This window comes from Enoplosus armatus, chromosome 13, assembly GCF_043641665.1.
Source record: "Enoplosus armatus isolate fEnoArm2 chromosome 13, fEnoArm2.hap1, whole genome shotgun sequence".
Taxonomy (NCBI): domain Eukaryota; kingdom Metazoa; phylum Chordata; class Actinopteri; order Centrarchiformes; family Enoplosidae; genus Enoplosus; species Enoplosus armatus.
Genome location: NC_092192.1, coordinates 9,457,495 through 9,475,783, shown reverse-complemented (window position 1 = coordinate 9,475,783; position 18,289 = coordinate 9,457,495). Strand labels below are relative to the sequence as shown.

The following is an 18,289-nucleotide window of genomic DNA, read 5'->3' as shown; positions in this document are numbered from 1 at the left end:
CTTGCTTGACCTTTTCTACCTGACACAACCTTGTCATTCATTTAAAATGACAGAAAAAGAAATAATAATAAAAAAAAAGTACAACAGTAACTTCTCTTTCAAGCATTTACAAAATTTACAAAAGTAAATCACAAATCTTGTAAAAATTCAGCCATCCGCTGATTGTGTAAGGCAAAGAAATTATATTTATATATTAAAATCAACTGTTCAGTATTACATTCAAACACCTGTCTATGGATCTCACATTTTTGAAATGGGTGATCTGATCCTTGTCCTGTCCGGCCCTTTGGACGACCAGGAGACAGAATAAAACAAGTGATAAATGTTACACACTCTTAGAAAATGTAGAACACCCGTGTGGGTGTATATATTTACACAGAGTGGCACTGGACATTTAGTGATCAACAAAATACAACTGAGGAAATCTTGAATATTTACTACAAGACTGTATCTGACGTGCATGGACACGGCAATTTGTAAACATAGTTGGGATTTCTCTATTGCACTGGTATCCTTCTGTACCTGCACTGGCTCTAATATGGTCATGGTACAGTATCAGCACCTCTGGGTGCTGGGCAGGGATGGCTCTGTTTATTTAGGAATACAACATGCACAAACTAGCATGTATTTACGCCAGCGCATAGAGCCACCGTCAAAAATATTTGGATGCTTTAACATTTTGGGCTTGCCCATACCAAAACAAAGTGTGAAATGGAAAACCATACCACTAAAGTCAATAAAAGGTACGGCACAGTGCATTTATGAGGTGGAAAAATAAATAAATATCTCTCTGGTAGCAACAGAGAACGTTCTATCGGTGAAGGAATGGTTGTCCTTGAACTGAGAACAAGATTTTTCAAAAAACTGGTGAGAAAAGAGCTTAAATACAGTATGTATAAAAATACCTATTCACAGTAGACACAAATGTTGTGCATTACTGATATTAATCATCTGGTAAGCACACTGAAACTTACATAGGTGTTTCTATCTATAAGAACAACTTAACATTTATCTCTCTCAGCAAAAGTGAGATGCTTTAAATAATTGTTTCGTCGAGGGATACAAAAACTCTACCGGCCCTCTCAACTTCTTTTCATGTACATTAAAGTAAAGATGCTTTTACTTTGATTAGAGTCTAAAGTTACTTCGTTTGAAAATACTGGAAAGGAAAAAAAAAAGTGAGTTCAGTTGTATTGATTTTATCTGCACGTGGGGGAAAAAGACTGGACGACTCATCAATGCCTTCATCGTCTCCAAGATCGGCTCTCGTACTCGTCATCTTCGTCGTCGTCCTCTTCCTCCTCCTCTTCCTCCTCCTCACCAGGCAAATAAGAACTAGCTTCCTTCTGTTTGAATAAAAATTTAAAAAACACACAAATCTGCTATTTAGCTTTGAACATCTACACTGATGAGATGATGATTTTACATTGTGTCACATATTTGATTTACACAGCAAGGAGATTTTAGTCCCATAAGAGCAGCGCTCATCTAGATCATTGTGTCAACGCCTCATCACATGTGAGAAGGTTTTTTTTAAACTTTCATGTGTGATAGACAAATATGTGACATATAATTAATAAACTGATTAGGAACATAATAATCTTCACAAAGGAATTATTTCTAGCAGGGTTGTTGTACTGAATTGCATGAGATTGTACAGATGTATATTATAAAGGGGCATTTTTTTTTGTGAATTATCAGCACAAAGTGGAAGTTTGGACTGGCAGCATCCAGTTTATGGAAGATATTTAATAAACCAAACAAAACAAGCCGAGTATATCAGAATATTGACGTGAGAAGGGCGAATGGATCAGCTTTCAGACAGGCTGCATTAAGACATATTTTCAGAATCAAACAAAGCATACTGAGGTGACGGGATCGGACCCTCAGGTCATAAAACTTACTTGCACACAAGGAAGGATGCAACCTCACAAACGCAACTCAAAACATGAAAATACAGTAGGAGGATTTCACCTGACAGTAATGCAGTTTTACTCAAAGGGCTAAGATGCTCTTAGTACTGAGAGGCATGCCCTGATTCTCCATTGGGAGCTGCAGTGAAAAATTTAGAAGCACTGGAATGAAATGTACAAGTAAAATCTGTGAATATAACTAAAACTTCCAAAAGTTTCCCCACTTTCAATTCCAAGTACTGTACATGGACTTCCCCTCCTGGTTCCTGGGTGGCTAGACGTTACTAACTCCACATTAAGGTTTGTGTGTAATGCGTCATACCGCATTGTCCTCATCTTTAGCCTCTTCCTCCTCTGGCTCTGTTGTAACTGAAGGTGTCTTGGGCTTGTACCAGGAAATCTGCAGCACGCGTCCTTTGAACTTCGCTCCCTGATTAGCAGCCTAGAAAACAAAACAGGAGGACAATTGCAAATTATACTTATACTTATTATACAGCTCTTACTGATTTTGTACCAGTTAAATTTTTGATATTTTACTACTTCAATCATTTTAAGTGATCAGAGGGAGGACAGAGAGCTGATTTAGAGTCATGTGACTTACATTCTCGGCCTCGTTTCGTGTCTTGAAGGTCATGACGACACTGTTGGCGTCTTGGTCACGGATATCCTCGATCTCACCAAATTTCTACGATAAAAAAAAAGAAAAAAGATCACACTTTAATTCTCAGTGTAACAGTCATCATCGTAACTCCTCCTTTAACTAAATAATCCAAACAACGAGTAACAAAGTCCTCACCACAAAGTGCGGCATTAGCTCTTCCTTCTCGTCCTGAGTGACCCCCAAAATAGCCAGGGCTCTGGGTCTATGGTCGACCACCATGCGGTTCACGGCCCCGCTGCGACCCATCATCTCCCGGCTTCGCCCCCTGCCACGGCCCACGTGCATCGAGCCTGGCTCCATCGCCATCTTCCCTCGGCCCCGACCTCGACCCGCTGGAGGCCGGATCAGACCCAACCGAGTCGCCTAAAGGGGGACCAATCAGGGGTTCAATGTTATAACACACAACTAACTGGCTGCTGCTTTTTTCAGTACACACTCAGACAGGAATATATGGGCGCCACCTGGCTGCGTTAAAAAAATCATTACGAGCAGATGTGGAAAACTGAACCAGATTGTGCGCCTTGTGGCTGTGCTGTTGTGCTTTTCAATGTGAAAACCAACATGTCTGGAAACTATGGTGTTTATTTATCATGTGTCTACAACAAAAAAGAAAATCTAGCACAACTAAATAAACAAATCTTGATTTATACAATTAACAAGTTCAAATAAAATCACAATCACATCCCATACAGCATAGACAGCATATACATTATTCACCTGATCCTTACAGCTGAACATCCTCTACACGCCTGACTCTGGTCTCCTCCTCCGTCACTATGCCCTACCATTAATTGTCACTCTTCCATTTTTAAAGTGACATCTCTTCGCTTCCTAACCACTCCACAACCTCACAACCACTCTCTCTTCCATTTGTCCCTCCCTCACTTCTCCCTCTAATTGTCATCCCGCGATTTTTCTTACAAGGACCAGCGGCTCAAACTTTAATGAGACGGGGCTCCATCAGTGTAGGACCTGTGTCTGATTTGGCTTCCTTAGCGGCTGTTCCTCAGGGCTTGCTTAAGTGGCTGCAGTTTAATGTGCAGAAGGAGGGTTGGGTTTGGATGGATGGATGGGGGGGTATGCATTTTTAACAACTAGCTAATTTAGGACCCACAGGGGTAGAGGGGAAAAAACATGCAAGGCCGGGTGTTGCTAACAAAAGCTATGTTCTTGTTAGGCTGATCTTGAGACAGAGCTGACCTCGTCTGTGTTTGTGTGCGCTGCCAGTTTGTGGGCCAAGTCTGAGCTGACTAACAGCCTTGGCTGCAGCTTGGAGCTGTACAAACCTTTCTTTTCATGGAACCCCCCCCCCCCCCAACTAATTCTTCACAGACATCATAATGAGTGCAGAAAACAAGACATCTGGGAATTTTTCCCACCTGGATTGATACAAAATTTAAACCTGAATTCAAACAAAGAAAAGCTGTGTGATGACACACTGTCTTACATAATCCTCCCTCTCATTATTATTATTCAGTGCCCTGTTTTTGCTCATTTGTAACTCACATACCAATCATATATTGATACCTGCACAATCTAACAGTTTTCTTGCATTTTCATAAATCTTCCATGTTTAATGAGATATCCCTGAAAGCATGATTCAGAAAGACCCTTTTGATTCACATCCCCTTTAACAGTTTTAATGCTATCAAAATTATTTGTGTAATTCATTTCAGTTGTGACTGATTTTTTTATAGTTATTAAGTTAATAAAAGTTAACAATCTCAAAGACATTGTGTTGCCAATTGCCATTGAATACAATACTACCTCTAATCATCTTCTAAAATGCTCAGTATTACACACTGACTAACTATACATAAGCTCATTATAATAATATATACAGTTATTATGAGTTATATAATGCATTAAAGTCAGGAGGCCCGTTCAGTCCCATTGCATTTATAACGCAACACCTGTACACAGTATGAACTCCAACATGCTCAGTACTGCATATTGATCAGCTGTGAATAAGCTCATTAAGATGGCCTGTACAGTTATTTATCATAATACAATAAAGTCTAATGCCAAAGTGTTTTAAAGCTCCCATTCACTCCTATTGAATCTACTCAACTATTTAATTAGTGTCAATATGTTTCATGTGATAAAAAGGCATCCAATGACATGCCACATCTTCTTCAGGTAAAACTTCCACAGTTCACAAACTCTTTCTGGCCCAGATCTGAGTGAGACTTGAGAATTGATACAACGTGGACTTGATTGTGGGAATAAAAAAAAACTGAACTGAAAACTGAGGATTTTATTTGTGTTATTTTTTCCTCTCTAAATGTTGCTATATTCATTTTATTGGTAGGCATTTACACAAGGCTCGGATACCATTTGTTTCCTCCCTTCGCAGAAGTGCTTTTGGTCCAGCATCTGTAAAAAGTGATTTGGAGATGCACGTTACAGGCAGTGTTGACTGATATATGTGACTACTATCTTATCTGCTGACTTCCTCTAAGGCATTTCTTGGTATCACATCCTCAAATTCAGCCCTCAAGAAGAATGCTGATGATGCATGATGCTGTCAATGTGTATTTCTTTGTGAGTGTTTGTGTGTGGTGTATCTTCATAGACCTGTTTGTGACAGTGCTAGCTATCTTTTCAGATCGCTGGTCCGTGGTTATGTACTGTCTGTGTATGTGTGTGTGTGTGTTACCTCCACCTGTAGCTGTCCCAGTTTTCTCTTGAGGTCTGTTGTATCCTCTCCAGAGCTCATTTTCTTGTGAAAGTCCAGCTCAGCATCCAGCAATTCTTTCTGGGCCTGGTCACATATCATGTAAAATGAGAAAACATTGTGTTCACTAAATACAGAGAAGCAATGAAAAAAACTGGCAATTTGACTGACAAACTGACAGACCTACAGTGCACAAAACTTTTGTGCACCCTCTGTCTACAGGGTCAAATAATGAAAAGACAATCTAATCATGAGCTGTAAGGTGTGTATTGAGTGTCAAAATCTGTCCACAGTTTACACAGTAACAGTATCTATGGTGCAAATAGAGGGAAACACTCTGCTAGACTGTGTCTCTGTAAAGGACCTGATGCACCATGTCATGCTCCTGCCCAAAACGGCCCAAACCTACATCGGTCTTGGTCTTGGGCTGGCTGTGGTTGGGTTTGGCGCTAGAGACCTGGGAGGCAGGATTCATTTCATTCTGCAGCTGTGCAATCTTCTCCGTCAGCTCCTTCAGAGTCTTCATGATGTTGGCTCTCTCCTCAGGTTTCATCCCTCGGTTCTTCTCCAGGCGGTTTATCAAGGCCTGGAAGAGGAAGAACAAGCAGTGAGGGAGACGAAGGTGTAAAAGACAGGAAAAGGAAGGAGAGTCGAGTAAAGATGAGAGAAAAGAAGGGGAAGGGGTGTTGAGGCCAGTCTTACCTTCTGACACTCAATCTGTGTCTTTAACATCTCTTGCTTCTTCTTTCTCATGTCCTGCTGTAGTTTTAATGCCTCCTACATGAAAAAAATATATATATTCACGATAAATAAAATACATTCACTGAGGTAGAAATTCCTATTTTTAGACTATTTTCTGTTGGTGGTCATTTCTCAATGGTAGCCTGCTTCGCACTGGTGGCCCCTGAGAGACACAAATGGCTGATCCCAGCTCTGCTATTCTCATACAAGTCAAAATATGTATTAAAAAATTAAGCAACATGCCTGTTTCTTCTTCAGGACTTCCTGTGCTTCTAGTGCTTTTCCTGTTTTCCCAAGGCTCTTTGAGGATGATTTGAGAGCTGCGGAAGAGTAGGGGCCCTTCTGGGTGTTTGTTAGTGCAGGCGCCACCTAAGTGCCACACACAGACAGAGAGCGACACATTTAGGTCATCAGAATGAGCTTGTAGACAGCTGCAGACACAATCAAGAATGCTTTGTTAAGTGCCAACAGCTCATAAATGTCACATCTCAGGATGCATGAAAACAAATGATTATTAATTGTCCTGTATTGCTCTCCACCTTTACATACATTTCTTTCTTGCATACCCTCTTCAGCTGTGTGAGATTGGACAGGTAGTGTCACTGAACTGCAAACCTGTGTCTTTCAATCTTCCTGTCTCTGAGGCCTCTATTTTCATGGTGGTAAACTGGCATTAACAATGGCACACACCGCAGGGCCGGGTGTGGCGATCCTGATATTGGTGTGGTCACTGTTCAGCTTTGACAAGAGCCTCTAGACTGGACGCACAGACAGTCCAAATAATCAGATCTCCTGACCCCATACGGACCTTGCAGACCTCTCAGGCTGGCTGCTTCTGGATTCCTGGCTGTTCCCAGAGTCAAAACTAAATGGGGTGAAGCTGCCTTTAGCTTTTATGCAGCTCAAATTTGCAGATTGCCAGAAGGGTGAGGACTTGAGACAATGCTGACTACTTTCAAATCCAAGCTATAGACCTACACCATTAGGTCAAAATTTTGATTTATCTGATACTTTATGACCAAATACCTGCAAAACTAATGACAGCCCCAGCTGTATTTTGTGTTAGGTGCTAATTAGCAAATGTTAACATGCTGCTAATACGCTAAACTAAGATAGTTAACATAGTAAATATTAAACCTGCTTAACATCAGCATGTTAGCATTGTCATTGTGAGCATGTTAGCATGCTTACATGAGCATTTAGCTCAAAGCACTACTGTGTCCAAGTACAGCCTCAAAGAGTCGTGTAATTTGGTCAACTTAATCAACTTTTTAGAGACACAATGTGCTTGATATTATCTGTCTTATGCTGAAGATATTTACAAGTGTGATATTCCAAGCCTGTTAAAACAAATGCTATTTATTATTTCATACAGGTCAGGTATCACCTGACACACTCACACACATGTATATAGACTAAAACGTACAGTGACAGCGTCAGTGTTTGGGTTCAGGCTGTCCGCCTTGGTTGTAGCTGTGGTCCCAGCCGCTGCTGGCAGGCGATGCTTGGGTAGAGTCTTGTTCAATACATAGGCGGCTGGATTGTGCTGTTTGATCCCCTGCGGATAAAAGAAAAAGGGAGAAAAAAGGGCTTCAGAAACGTGATAAGATGATCAGCATGAAAAGACGAGTGACTCCTATACGTTTCAGCTCTTTATACTGACCTTATGCATGATACTGTGCTGCGGCCCCTGGATGGGTGCGGACCCCGCTGTCTGGCTGCTCCCTGAGCTCTGCTCCTGCTGCTGAAGCCCTGTGATGTTGGTGCCAGGCTCGCGGTGCCAGTACACACGGATGAAGCGGTTGTTGAGGACCGCCTCAGTGCTGGATATGGCCCGTCTGGCCTCTTCATTCTTTGTGTACTGGATCAACGCCGCTTCTGGGTCTCCGCCAAACACCACCTGGATAAGAGCGTGCTGATTAGGTATATTTACATTATGTATATGATGAACTAAATTCTTCTGCAGAGTTGAACATTTAGGACTTTATCCAAAGTGAGATGACCACCATTCAACCAGATATATACAATTCACAAAGTGTATTCTTGCATTTACGTTATATGATGTTGAAACTGGCTTAACTTACTCTGATGTTCTACTCAGATTATAGCTCTTTTTATATAGCTAGATTATAGCTAGTCATTTTCCAAATTGTGTTGAGAGTGTAAAGGTGTATATGAGCCATATATAGTCAATTTTAAGTCCTGTTACATTTTGTCCTGAAAATTGTGTGAATCCTGCACTGTATGTCTATTTCTGGCAAATTCTCTAATTCTCAGTTCTAATACTTCTACTACTACTAATCTTGCCTGCATTTGCCAAAATGAACTCTTCAACAATGAAAACAGTAGCCCTTTGCAGGTTTGCATAGTGCACAGCAGCAAATTATTAGCAAATTATGCATTGTACCTGGATATTGACGATGGTTCCAAACTTGCTGAAATGCTCATTGAGCTTGGTGATGTTGTTGAGCTCACGTGGGATCTTCCGCACCTCCAACTTGGTGTTCACATAGTGATACCTCTTAGGAAAACTGCTCTTATGTTGGTTGTTAAAGCTTGGCCTAAAGAGAGAAGAAGACTGTGAAGTTGACATCTTAAGTTTGCCACAGCATTTGTTTTATAGAGAAATCTCTGGAAAAAGCAGCTAAAGAAGCTAAAATCGACATTTTTGACAAGATCACCAACAGTGATAGGCAGTGAAATGGAACCCAGATTGATGAGCTGAGGTTCGAGTTTCAGCCTTCATACTGAAGTTCCTACAAGCCATATAACAGTTGTACTTGAAAAAGAGGACCACATGTCAACCTGCTTGACACTCAAGATGGATTACAAGTAAAGCCTTTGCAATGGAAGCATCCTTGTCATGGGGATCTTTGTGTGCACCTGCTTCCTACAGCTGAGACAAAAGATAGACTCCTGACCTATGAGTCACCTTGGCGTGAAACAAGGCTCCCGTAGCAGTAACGGGAAATGGGGGAGGCACCAATTTGTTTGATCAAATTTCAGCTGGCCAGCTAGTTTCTTCAAATTTCTTCACAATACAAGAACCTGTTCAGCAACGGAATAAAGTGTCTATGATCTCTGAGGTCTCCATGCCATTAAGGCATTGGTGACATATCGAGAGGACTAAAGGTAGTAGTGCAAATTTCAAAGCTCCAAGTTCAATTTCAAACAAAATAATGACTAACTGCTTTTGTAGGTAAAAAAAATGTTTTAGGCCTGTTTTGCTGTGAAAATATTTGTTTATAGGACATCCACTTTCCTTCTTTTCAGTGCATATTTTGTTGGGATAGTAGAAATTGAGCTTTATCTGTGTGGGTTTGTGTGATGGAATCCTTGCACATAACCCTGATTATGTGCAATCCGTCTCCCGTTCAAATTTGAACATCTTATTTTGGAGTGAAACTTTTCAAATGTGCGTGTCTTTGAGTCCTCACTTCTCCATCCAGGGTTTTTTAGCAGCTGCTCCCTCAGCTGTGCTGGGTCCCATGGTTCTCTTCCTGTTGTCCAGCTCTGTGTTGAAACGGGACACGTTACTTCCAGGAGTGCTGGCAACAGTGGCAGGCTCTGTCTGGATCACTATGTTGGCAGCTGGAAGATGCACACAGAGACAAAAATACAGAGTAACATTAATAAACACTAGGAGCTTTTACATTTCTCTATATCCACAACAAAGCTGTCCGTTATCATACACAACTTTTATGTTTGGATCCTGCTCCCAATTAATTAGAAATGACTGTTTACATTAGTATTTTCCCTTTTCCAATCAAAGCACAGTGTGAGTACTAAGAAGGCCAATACTTGCTACCTCTGGAGCCTTGTCCTTCGCTGGAGGTGAGGCCGATAAGGTTGGAGCGCTGGGTCTGCACTCGGGGAATGAACTGACGGTACTGGTTACGACCTGCTGTAGTCAGGCCTGGGGATTCTGGGTTATAGCCCTCTGGATCATAGTTATCTAATGTGTAAAAATGAACACACACACAGACACACAGGCTTAGAGGGAATGTGAAATATCTTTCAACAGACATAAAAATGTGAATAAACTAACCTAACAAGAAAAAATGAACACAGAAGATAAAATTAAATTGCACAAGGAAACCGAGCAGTCCTATATAAATAAATAAGAGCTGCATTCAGTGACTTATTTAGTACACAACCATCTTGTATAGAGTGTGATGAGTTTAAATGTGTACAGTAGAGTGACAACAACCTGTGACATTCTATGTTAAATACAGCTCTGAGTAGTAATTAGAATGAATATGTAATATTGACAATAATATATACAAGCACACAAATGAAGAAAATAAATGAAAGTGCAATTATACTAATTTAAAAAAAATCATAAGATGATAAACAAGATAAAACGCCATAACATTATAATTCTTATGCAAAAGCAAAATCTAACAAAATGGGACTTTTCGTGACAGTTGGGATTTCTTTTTTATCTGAGTTGAATTAAGGTCAAGAACCGAGTTTGTAATTAACTCAAAATAGACCCACTCCATTTAAACTAAGCCTTAGCTTTTCAGTATCACTGGAATTATGAATTCATGAGCTGAATTATGGGAAAAGCACTCAACACAATAAGTTGTAGCAGAGTTAATGTAAATTGCTCATAACTGCTTTGGTTAATTAACAGTGCCACCCTCTGGTCAACAACTGTTACTGCAGCATAAAGAAATGCATGCATACACTACAATGTCACGCGCAAAACAATAAAAAAATGACATAAAACCGAAACAAAGTCCACAAGAAGCAACTGAACTCTCACTAGCTTACTCATTAGAGTTCAACTTTAACTTTATAATGTCCCATATACTATACACAAATAGAAAAATAAGAGCAGGAGAAGAAAAAAAAAAAAAGAGCATAATAATAAAATCTAATTAAGAGGCACAGCAATGTCACCTCCAAACACACAGTCCCAATCTGAATAGAAAAAGCATCGCTGCTTACATTCAGACTGGACATATTGGGGACGAAGAGATACAGATGAGGACGAGGAGGGAGGAGGTGGAGGAGGAGGAGGAGGAGGAGGAAGAAGAGTAGGCGGCAGCCCCACACCAGGCGGTCCGATAGGAGGAGAAGAAGTGATTGCCGATTGGTGGTTGGGGGTATCAATCCCACTGGTTGCTATCAGTGGGGGTCCTGAGGGAGACACAAGCCCAAGCTAATGTCTCAGGTATATTGCAGGTATGACAGTGAGTCTTTGGTTTGAACGACTAAAATGCCATATGTTGCTTTCATATGACACTGAAGGTGGCAGGAAGTGATGACAACTGTTCAATGCTTCAACTTTATAATAAACAATATATTTTGCATCTGATTTATGGCAAATCAGAAAAAAACTTCACAGCAAGAAAATAATTTCAAGAATCAGTATAATCAAAGCCACAATTAGACTGCAGTGTTTAAAATAAAAATAAAAATGTATATTGGGAGTGAAATACCGGTTTGCTCATCAATTTGTGTTCATACAGCAAGAACAAAACAAGGGTATCTTAGAGGTTCCAGCAATTAGTAGTATTATCGGTATGAAAGGAAGTAGAAGTAAATACATAATTTAGGAATTTTGACTGAAGCCGTCATTGGTAACCACATAGCCTAAAGAGCTCTCTTTCAAATTTAAAATGTACAAAAGAGAACTAAAGAAAATATCATCCCAAACTGATGTCTCAGACGTAAACCAAACCTCAAGAAAAGAACTGTGGAACAATCAACTGTTTTTTTCTGCCATGCACTGCCTCCAAATTGAGATGTTTTGTTTCCTCCATCATGCTAAGTGAGCATGTTTTAAATTGATTGATACAGCCATAGTCAAGAGGTTGAAATATATGCTGCTCTGTAATGGTGGAACGGAAAGGCAGGATGGTAAGTAAGAAGAAGAGTTGCCTCATAACCAGCCAGGTAAAAACAAAAAGTGTGTCATCTATGTTAAGAAAATGTTTTCACACATAATGTAGTCTCTATTAATCATACTGATAAACACTGTATACAGCAAAGCTTGATTTCCAGTATAAAAACTTCTACATACTAGAAACAAATAAAAAAGGGTGACAAAAACAACCAAGGTTGTGCAATTATACCTGCATATCTATATATATAAGTGTTGATGCCTCTGAATCAGCTATAGACAGTGTCACATAAAATTATGGGCTACAAGAAGAAGAAGAGGAGACTTCTGATCTGTCAAATTTGATCTGTGCAACACTCACAGCTGTTAAAACGTAACATATAACAACAATTTTTAACTACATTGGTAGTGGAAGCCAGAAAAGGGGACTTCACTTAGAGATGACCATAAGTGACAGGAAATATACTTTCCTAAATATAACAAAATTAATCCACTTTGAGAAACTTATAAACAACAACAATCGTGGTGTTTAGAAATGCTTAGGAGGAGAATAACTAGCTGCAGAGGTTTGTAGGAATCAAAAGTCAGTCGCTTTTGATGAAGGGCACAATGCATGCGATTTCTAGAAGTTGCCATTTATACATATATATTATATATATTACTTACCAGCCATGGGGAAGACGCCCGGTGGTGGTGGTTGGCCATAGGGTGGCATCGAAGGCATCCTGAGGGGAGGGGGTGGCTCAGTGATCGGGGGCATAGGCAGGCCAGCGGGGGGCATTACAGGTGGGGGCGGAAACGGAATCATATTCGGTAGATTGACATCATCAACGATGAGAGGGTCGTTGCCGTGATCAAATGGGCAAAGGTCACCACGTACACAAAACCCTTTTTCTGTGTGCGGGAGAAAAACAGACATTTTTCATTTATATATGTAGTTATTTTAGACCTATAAATCTTCTGCTTCTTATATGACTGAAAGGAAAATAAAAACAAATAAAAGAGCAATGAGAATAAATAAACAGGACGAAAGATTGTCCAAGTTCTAAGCAGCTAAGACCTACAGTGCATGCATTTACCCCACAGTCTCATTAAGGAACTGGGTCCCTAGGGGCTGTGTTTGAGCACTGTGACAGATAGCAGTGTGCTTCTGGGACAGTGAAGTAAGTTTAAACCCCCTTGTGTCTCTGGAGAAGAGAGGGAGTACTAAACAGTGGTCATTAGTGATGAGACTAAACAAGGCAATCAATAACCCTCACGGGAGGATAATGGTAGACTTCACACAAAAGCCAGGGCTTTTTACAATGACCAAAGACAAAAGAAGACCTGCTAGAAAGCAGGAATCAAAGGAAAGGAGGAAGAGATGATTCACTCTGTTCCTACCATCGTAATCCCTGCAACGCTGTTTGAGTGAAACACCCTTGTTGATGAATGGCTTGGCGATACCATCTTGCCTCTGGGTGCCATAGTAGCCAGACCAGCTGTCTGTGGTGCTATCGGGCAGGTGAGCCGCTGTAGCTATGGGAACGCCTCCAGCTCCAGAGACTCCTGCGGACGACGAAGAAGAGGAGGAAAAGGGGTGGGGAGGTGTGGGAAGGGGCAGGAGAGGTGGCGGATGCTGCTGCTGGGAGCCGGATGTGGTGGAAGAGTTGTAGCAGTCGGTGTCCTTCCTTTCCAACTCAAACTTTGACTTGAAGTCTGTTAAAAGACAAGCAGAAATAGAAAGTGTTTCAACAAAACACGCTGTAGAGTGTGGATCATCATACCAACCACTTAGAGATGCAGATTAACCTTGCAGGTAATAAGGCCAAGTCCAGCCTGTGTTGTTGAATCCCCCCTGACACGATTGCAAAGCTGTCCACATTGTTCCTTATCGGTAACAACTCCCAGCAACACTGAACAACGAGCCAACAGAAAATAATACCAACGGCTACATCCAGAACTCTGTTCAGTCTCTTCTTAATCTTAAGCACCTCTGTGCACTCCACAATCAAGATGTCTCCAGCAGCACTCCTGCATCACTAATGCACAGTTCGGCTGTGCTGACAGGAGCTTCAGGAACTTCTACACTCCTGGGTCTGGTCCCCTGTGCTGTTGTTATTGGTTGTGTGGGGCGGGGTGGGGGAACTTTCTCACCTCTGCCTCCTCTGTGCTCCCTGTCCCTGCTCTTTCCTCGGCTGCCACTCCTGCTCCGGCTGCGGCTGCGGCTCCGGCTGTAGCTCCTCCCGCGGGGGCTGCCCCGGCGACGCTCGTGGCGCTCCCGCTCACGGTGGGAGTCGCTGACACTTTTCAAGTGCCGATCAAAGTCACGACGCTTGCGCTCATCTCGCCTCCTGTCATCGCGGCTCCTGTGTGGTTGGTGAGTTAGTGGGAATATATTTTAATTACTGTCTTTATGCCCGTTTTAAATGCATATGAGAGACAGACACATTTAAGAGGGTTCAAGCTGGATTGATTCTTAAACTGTGGGATGACTATATCAAATAAGGGCACATGGATCTATTAATATGCACCTTGAAATCAATTCTAATGGCCTTTATTTAACTGTACTGGAGAGAGCACCAGGCTTTCAGTTGAGACAAGTATTTATGTAGTATATACAATCATATCTTAGTAAAAAGCCTCCTTTCTTTGTGATCTGCTCCAATGCACTGTATTAATTTGCTTGTTGTTAATGAAACCTCAATACTTTGCTCTCTCTATTTTACATTAAAACTATTACAGCGTTTCAAGGGGCATAATCCCCTTTCCTTCCCTGAAAGGCTGTGGGTGTCTACAGAAGTGTTGAGTTTCATTAACAGCAGCTTTTGCACAGTGAAAATAAAATTGATTTGAACGAATAAATCAGTGACAAATAACATTATTTCTGTCATAAAGACAGAGCAAGTGGTGAGTATACCATGACTATGTTGTGTGCATGCATTAAAACACATTAAACACTTCAACTGTTGTTTTGAATGATAGTATAACAATTATTGTAATCATAAATCAGCAGTAAGAAATAAAGGTCATGTGTCTTGGAAATGTCAGCATGATGCTATATGTCTCACATGTCAGAATAGTATCTGCGTACGCCTTATGCTTGATCATTAAAGTGAGGTTAAATCCCTGAGGCCACAGCCATACCTGGACTCGTTGAAGTCAGAGCGGTTTCTCAGAGGACTTCTCCTCCGCCTGTTTTCTCTCTCCTCCTCTGGGGTTTCAGCCTTGAGGGAAAAAACTGTTACTTGACTTTAACTCTTCTTTATTTTTAAAACAGAAGGAGATTTAGAAATACGATTCTCAGTCTGGAAAGAATAGTTATGAGTCAAGATACTTGAAAAAGTGCAGCTTCCTATAACAGACAATGAGATATTTATCAAATTATTTGATCCAAAGCCCCATACATAAACAGAATCACCATTTTTTGTGTTACACTCTATCTACAAACGAACTTTAAAGACGCTTTAATATGTGACAAGACTGACTGTCCAATAAATGTCTAACTCTTCTTACCTCCACAACATCAGATTTGACTGCAGGTGGCTTGACCTCCTCTTTAGGAGCTTCCTTGGTTGCAGGATTTCCCAGGTAGTTCTTGGTAGTCAGACATTCAAAAAGTTTATCGACGAATCCCGTTGTCTCTAAAATGACAGAATGAATCATGTGAATAGATTTGATCTTTCCCTTGAATTATGTGCAGTTTTGACCATTCTCCCTCAAAGAGCAAATTGGCCCACAGGCATGAACTGTACCAACATTCCTCACACTACACTAAATACTGCTCTGCTCCCGGCTGCGCTAAATATATCCAAAGTCTAATAAACACCAAATGAATAAAAAACAGCACAGAAATGAAACAGGGAAAAGCTGCTTCATAAAAATGTAACATAATATAAAAAGGACATAAAGGAGGAAATGCAATCCACAAAATAATTCAAGGAGGTAATTTGATCCATTTATTTGACTGCAATCTTTGAATATATTATTGCGAAGACTACAGGCTGTGATGAGGCTTTAGACTTAGTAACTTCCTTTGTGGCCTTGTGCTGTGCTTTTGTACAGGAATGGTTAAATAAAAGCACTAAGGAGTCGTTGCAAGGACACAGAACCAAACTGTAGTTGTAAAACCCTGAATCCTCAACATGTGATAAAGCAATCTCTGAGACATGTGTATTCATCACCAACCCAATCAAACTGCTGTTAACACATTATTGTTCTTTGTACAACGATTAAATCATTTCAACCATGCAAGGAAAGAGAGCTCAACTCAAGCTAAAATTGATGCTTCATGTAATACAAGCTGGGGACATTAGAGGGAAAAAGTACATTCAATGATGTAACACGCCATCTGGTGGCCATATTGGGGATCCACAAGTGGTAGATGGTGATAATGTACAGCTGATTGCATCTCTGAAAGTATAACTAACAATTTTAAAAAGGTACTATTCATTTCTCTGCATTTTGGCCATCTCACCACTTATAAAGCTGATGCTGCATTAACATGATGTCTGCTTGTAGAATGCAAATTACTAGGGGTGGAAATCATGATATGATATTATCACAATACTTAAGTGACAATACGATGATATTGTGATTTTAAATATTTTGCGATATGATGAGTATTACGTTAACATACATATATACACACATATGTATTACATGTCCCCAGAGGAAAACTGTCAACATCTGTTTTATCTAACAAGATAGTTTAGCACGCACCTGACAAACTGAACTGTTTGTAATGCAGTCTACATAGTCCAATTTAACTGAATGCAAACGAGTGTGGACTTCTGTACTATTACAGGCTTCTGAATCGACCATCATCTACTAAAAAATCTCTATTTTGCTTTGTTTATGATCAGCATGTGTACATGAGCTCTTTTTCTAATCTAAATGCTAATAAATGCTTTTCCCTTGTCAGCTGAATGATGGAAATATCTGCTGGAGGAAAACCTTCTGCACAACTGTCTTCACCAGCAAGAGCTGGGGTCAATATCAAAACTGCATGTTGCGTTAACTCACACCGGCAGAGAAGCTTTGTGTGGAGTTCATACCTTTTTGTAGGAAGACATCAAGCTGATCAGCACAAAGTGCTTTCAGCTCTTTCTCCGGTTTGTCCTTCTTCACAAGAGCCACCACGTAGTTGGCTAATGCAGAGGGGTCAGCATCACATCTGCAGGTTAAAATATATGTATTCTCAGTTTCAGCTAACCACCACCAAGTGGTGGGGCTATTACAATAACATTACAAACACACAAAGCCCCAGGAAAGCACTCTTGACAACTCCAAGTTAATATATAACTACGTAAATAACTAATTGGCTAATATCTTGGATAAAACTATAAATTCTCGAAACTACCTTCACTTCCATTTGCCCTTAAAAATCCAATAGGGTCAGAGTCCCTGATAAAATAAAAAGACAAAAAAAAAAGACCAGGCAAACACTCAAACTAGCAACTGATAAAAACAGGCATTGCAAATAGGGTTTCCCTTAAGGATTTGTTAAATAAGTTATTAATGAAACTAAGCTAATTATAAGTTGCAAACTATAAAAATGTTCAGACAGCACTTTCAAGAACATGCCTACATGTGAGACAGCATCACCTAAACAGTGCCTGTGAGTGTAACACCATCTACTCCTCTACACATCAACTCCTCTTTGTTCATCATGTTAAATATTCAAATCATCAAGTGTAGTTTAGTGCGTTCTTTGGCAGCATCAGTGTCCTCTTGTAATTACAAAATATGCTAATTTTACGAGTTTACATTTGAAAGAGGGAGAAAGAGTAAAAGAATGTGTGTAACTATGGTAACCCAAAGTGCAAACGATTCTTATTTATTTAAAAAACATGTCGATAACTCTATAAGTAACATTAACGTAACACTGGATGTAGTCCAACAGATTAAACACTTAGGTTAACTAACTATTTTAATCACAAGTAACGTTAGCAGCAGACAAGTTAGGCTATCTGTTGCAGCTTGATGGCTTGCAACAGAGCTGTGATAAAGTCACATTATCGTGTGCCAACTAGTTACGTGCATAACTACCCTAAAATAACTGGGCGACAAACGTACAACATCGTACAGAAGTTTGATTCCCTCAGCGTTAGTTAATGAAAGGTCCTACTGGCTCTTTTTGCTATGAAAATCCAGCTAGCGGCAATGGTGGTTAGCTAACTCGTGCAAGAATTTGCCATCAGATTCTAGCAAGCACCCCATTGATGCCTTGCTAACCCACTGGCTAGCTAGCCAACGTAGCTACGTAGCATGCAAGCTAAATGTCATTTCAATTCAACACTCACATTGGCTCCAGGAGTTTTGCCAGCCATGACTTCAAGGCTTCCACATTCTCAATGATCATCGTGAGAAAGCCTACAATACTGTCTATAAAATGAAAGTGCGTTTTGATAACCCTACTTTCATCGTCTATAAATTTATAAGCTTTGAGGCCGTATGTCTCT

The 18,289-nt window shown here is 40.4% G+C and overlaps 1 protein-coding gene across 1 annotated transcript; it reads right to left on the bottom strand.

The window, feature by feature from the left end:
- Nucleotides 1-1,244: 1,244 nt before the first annotated feature.
- Nucleotides 1,245-18,255, bottom strand: rbm27 (RNA binding motif protein 27). The gene is made up of 21 exons (XM_070916952.1): nt 18,131-18,255; nt 16,883-17,001; nt 15,342-15,469; nt 14,973-15,052; nt 13,983-14,194; nt 13,230-13,544; nt 12,513-12,740; nt 10,949-11,140; nt 9,801-9,947; nt 9,430-9,583; nt 8,400-8,553; nt 7,656-7,892; nt 7,419-7,550; nt 6,236-6,361; nt 5,954-6,028; nt 5,661-5,837; nt 5,234-5,338; nt 2,710-2,937; nt 2,515-2,598; nt 2,236-2,355; nt 1,245-1,346 (listed from the first exon to the last, which is right to left on the bottom strand). The coding sequence occupies exons 1-21, from the start codon at nt 18,187-18,189 to the stop codon at nt 1,245-1,247; spliced, it is 3,174 nt and encodes a 1,057-aa protein (XP_070773053.1). The 5' UTR covers nt 18,190-18,255.
- Between the last annotated feature and the right edge of the window lie 34 nt (nt 18,256-18,289).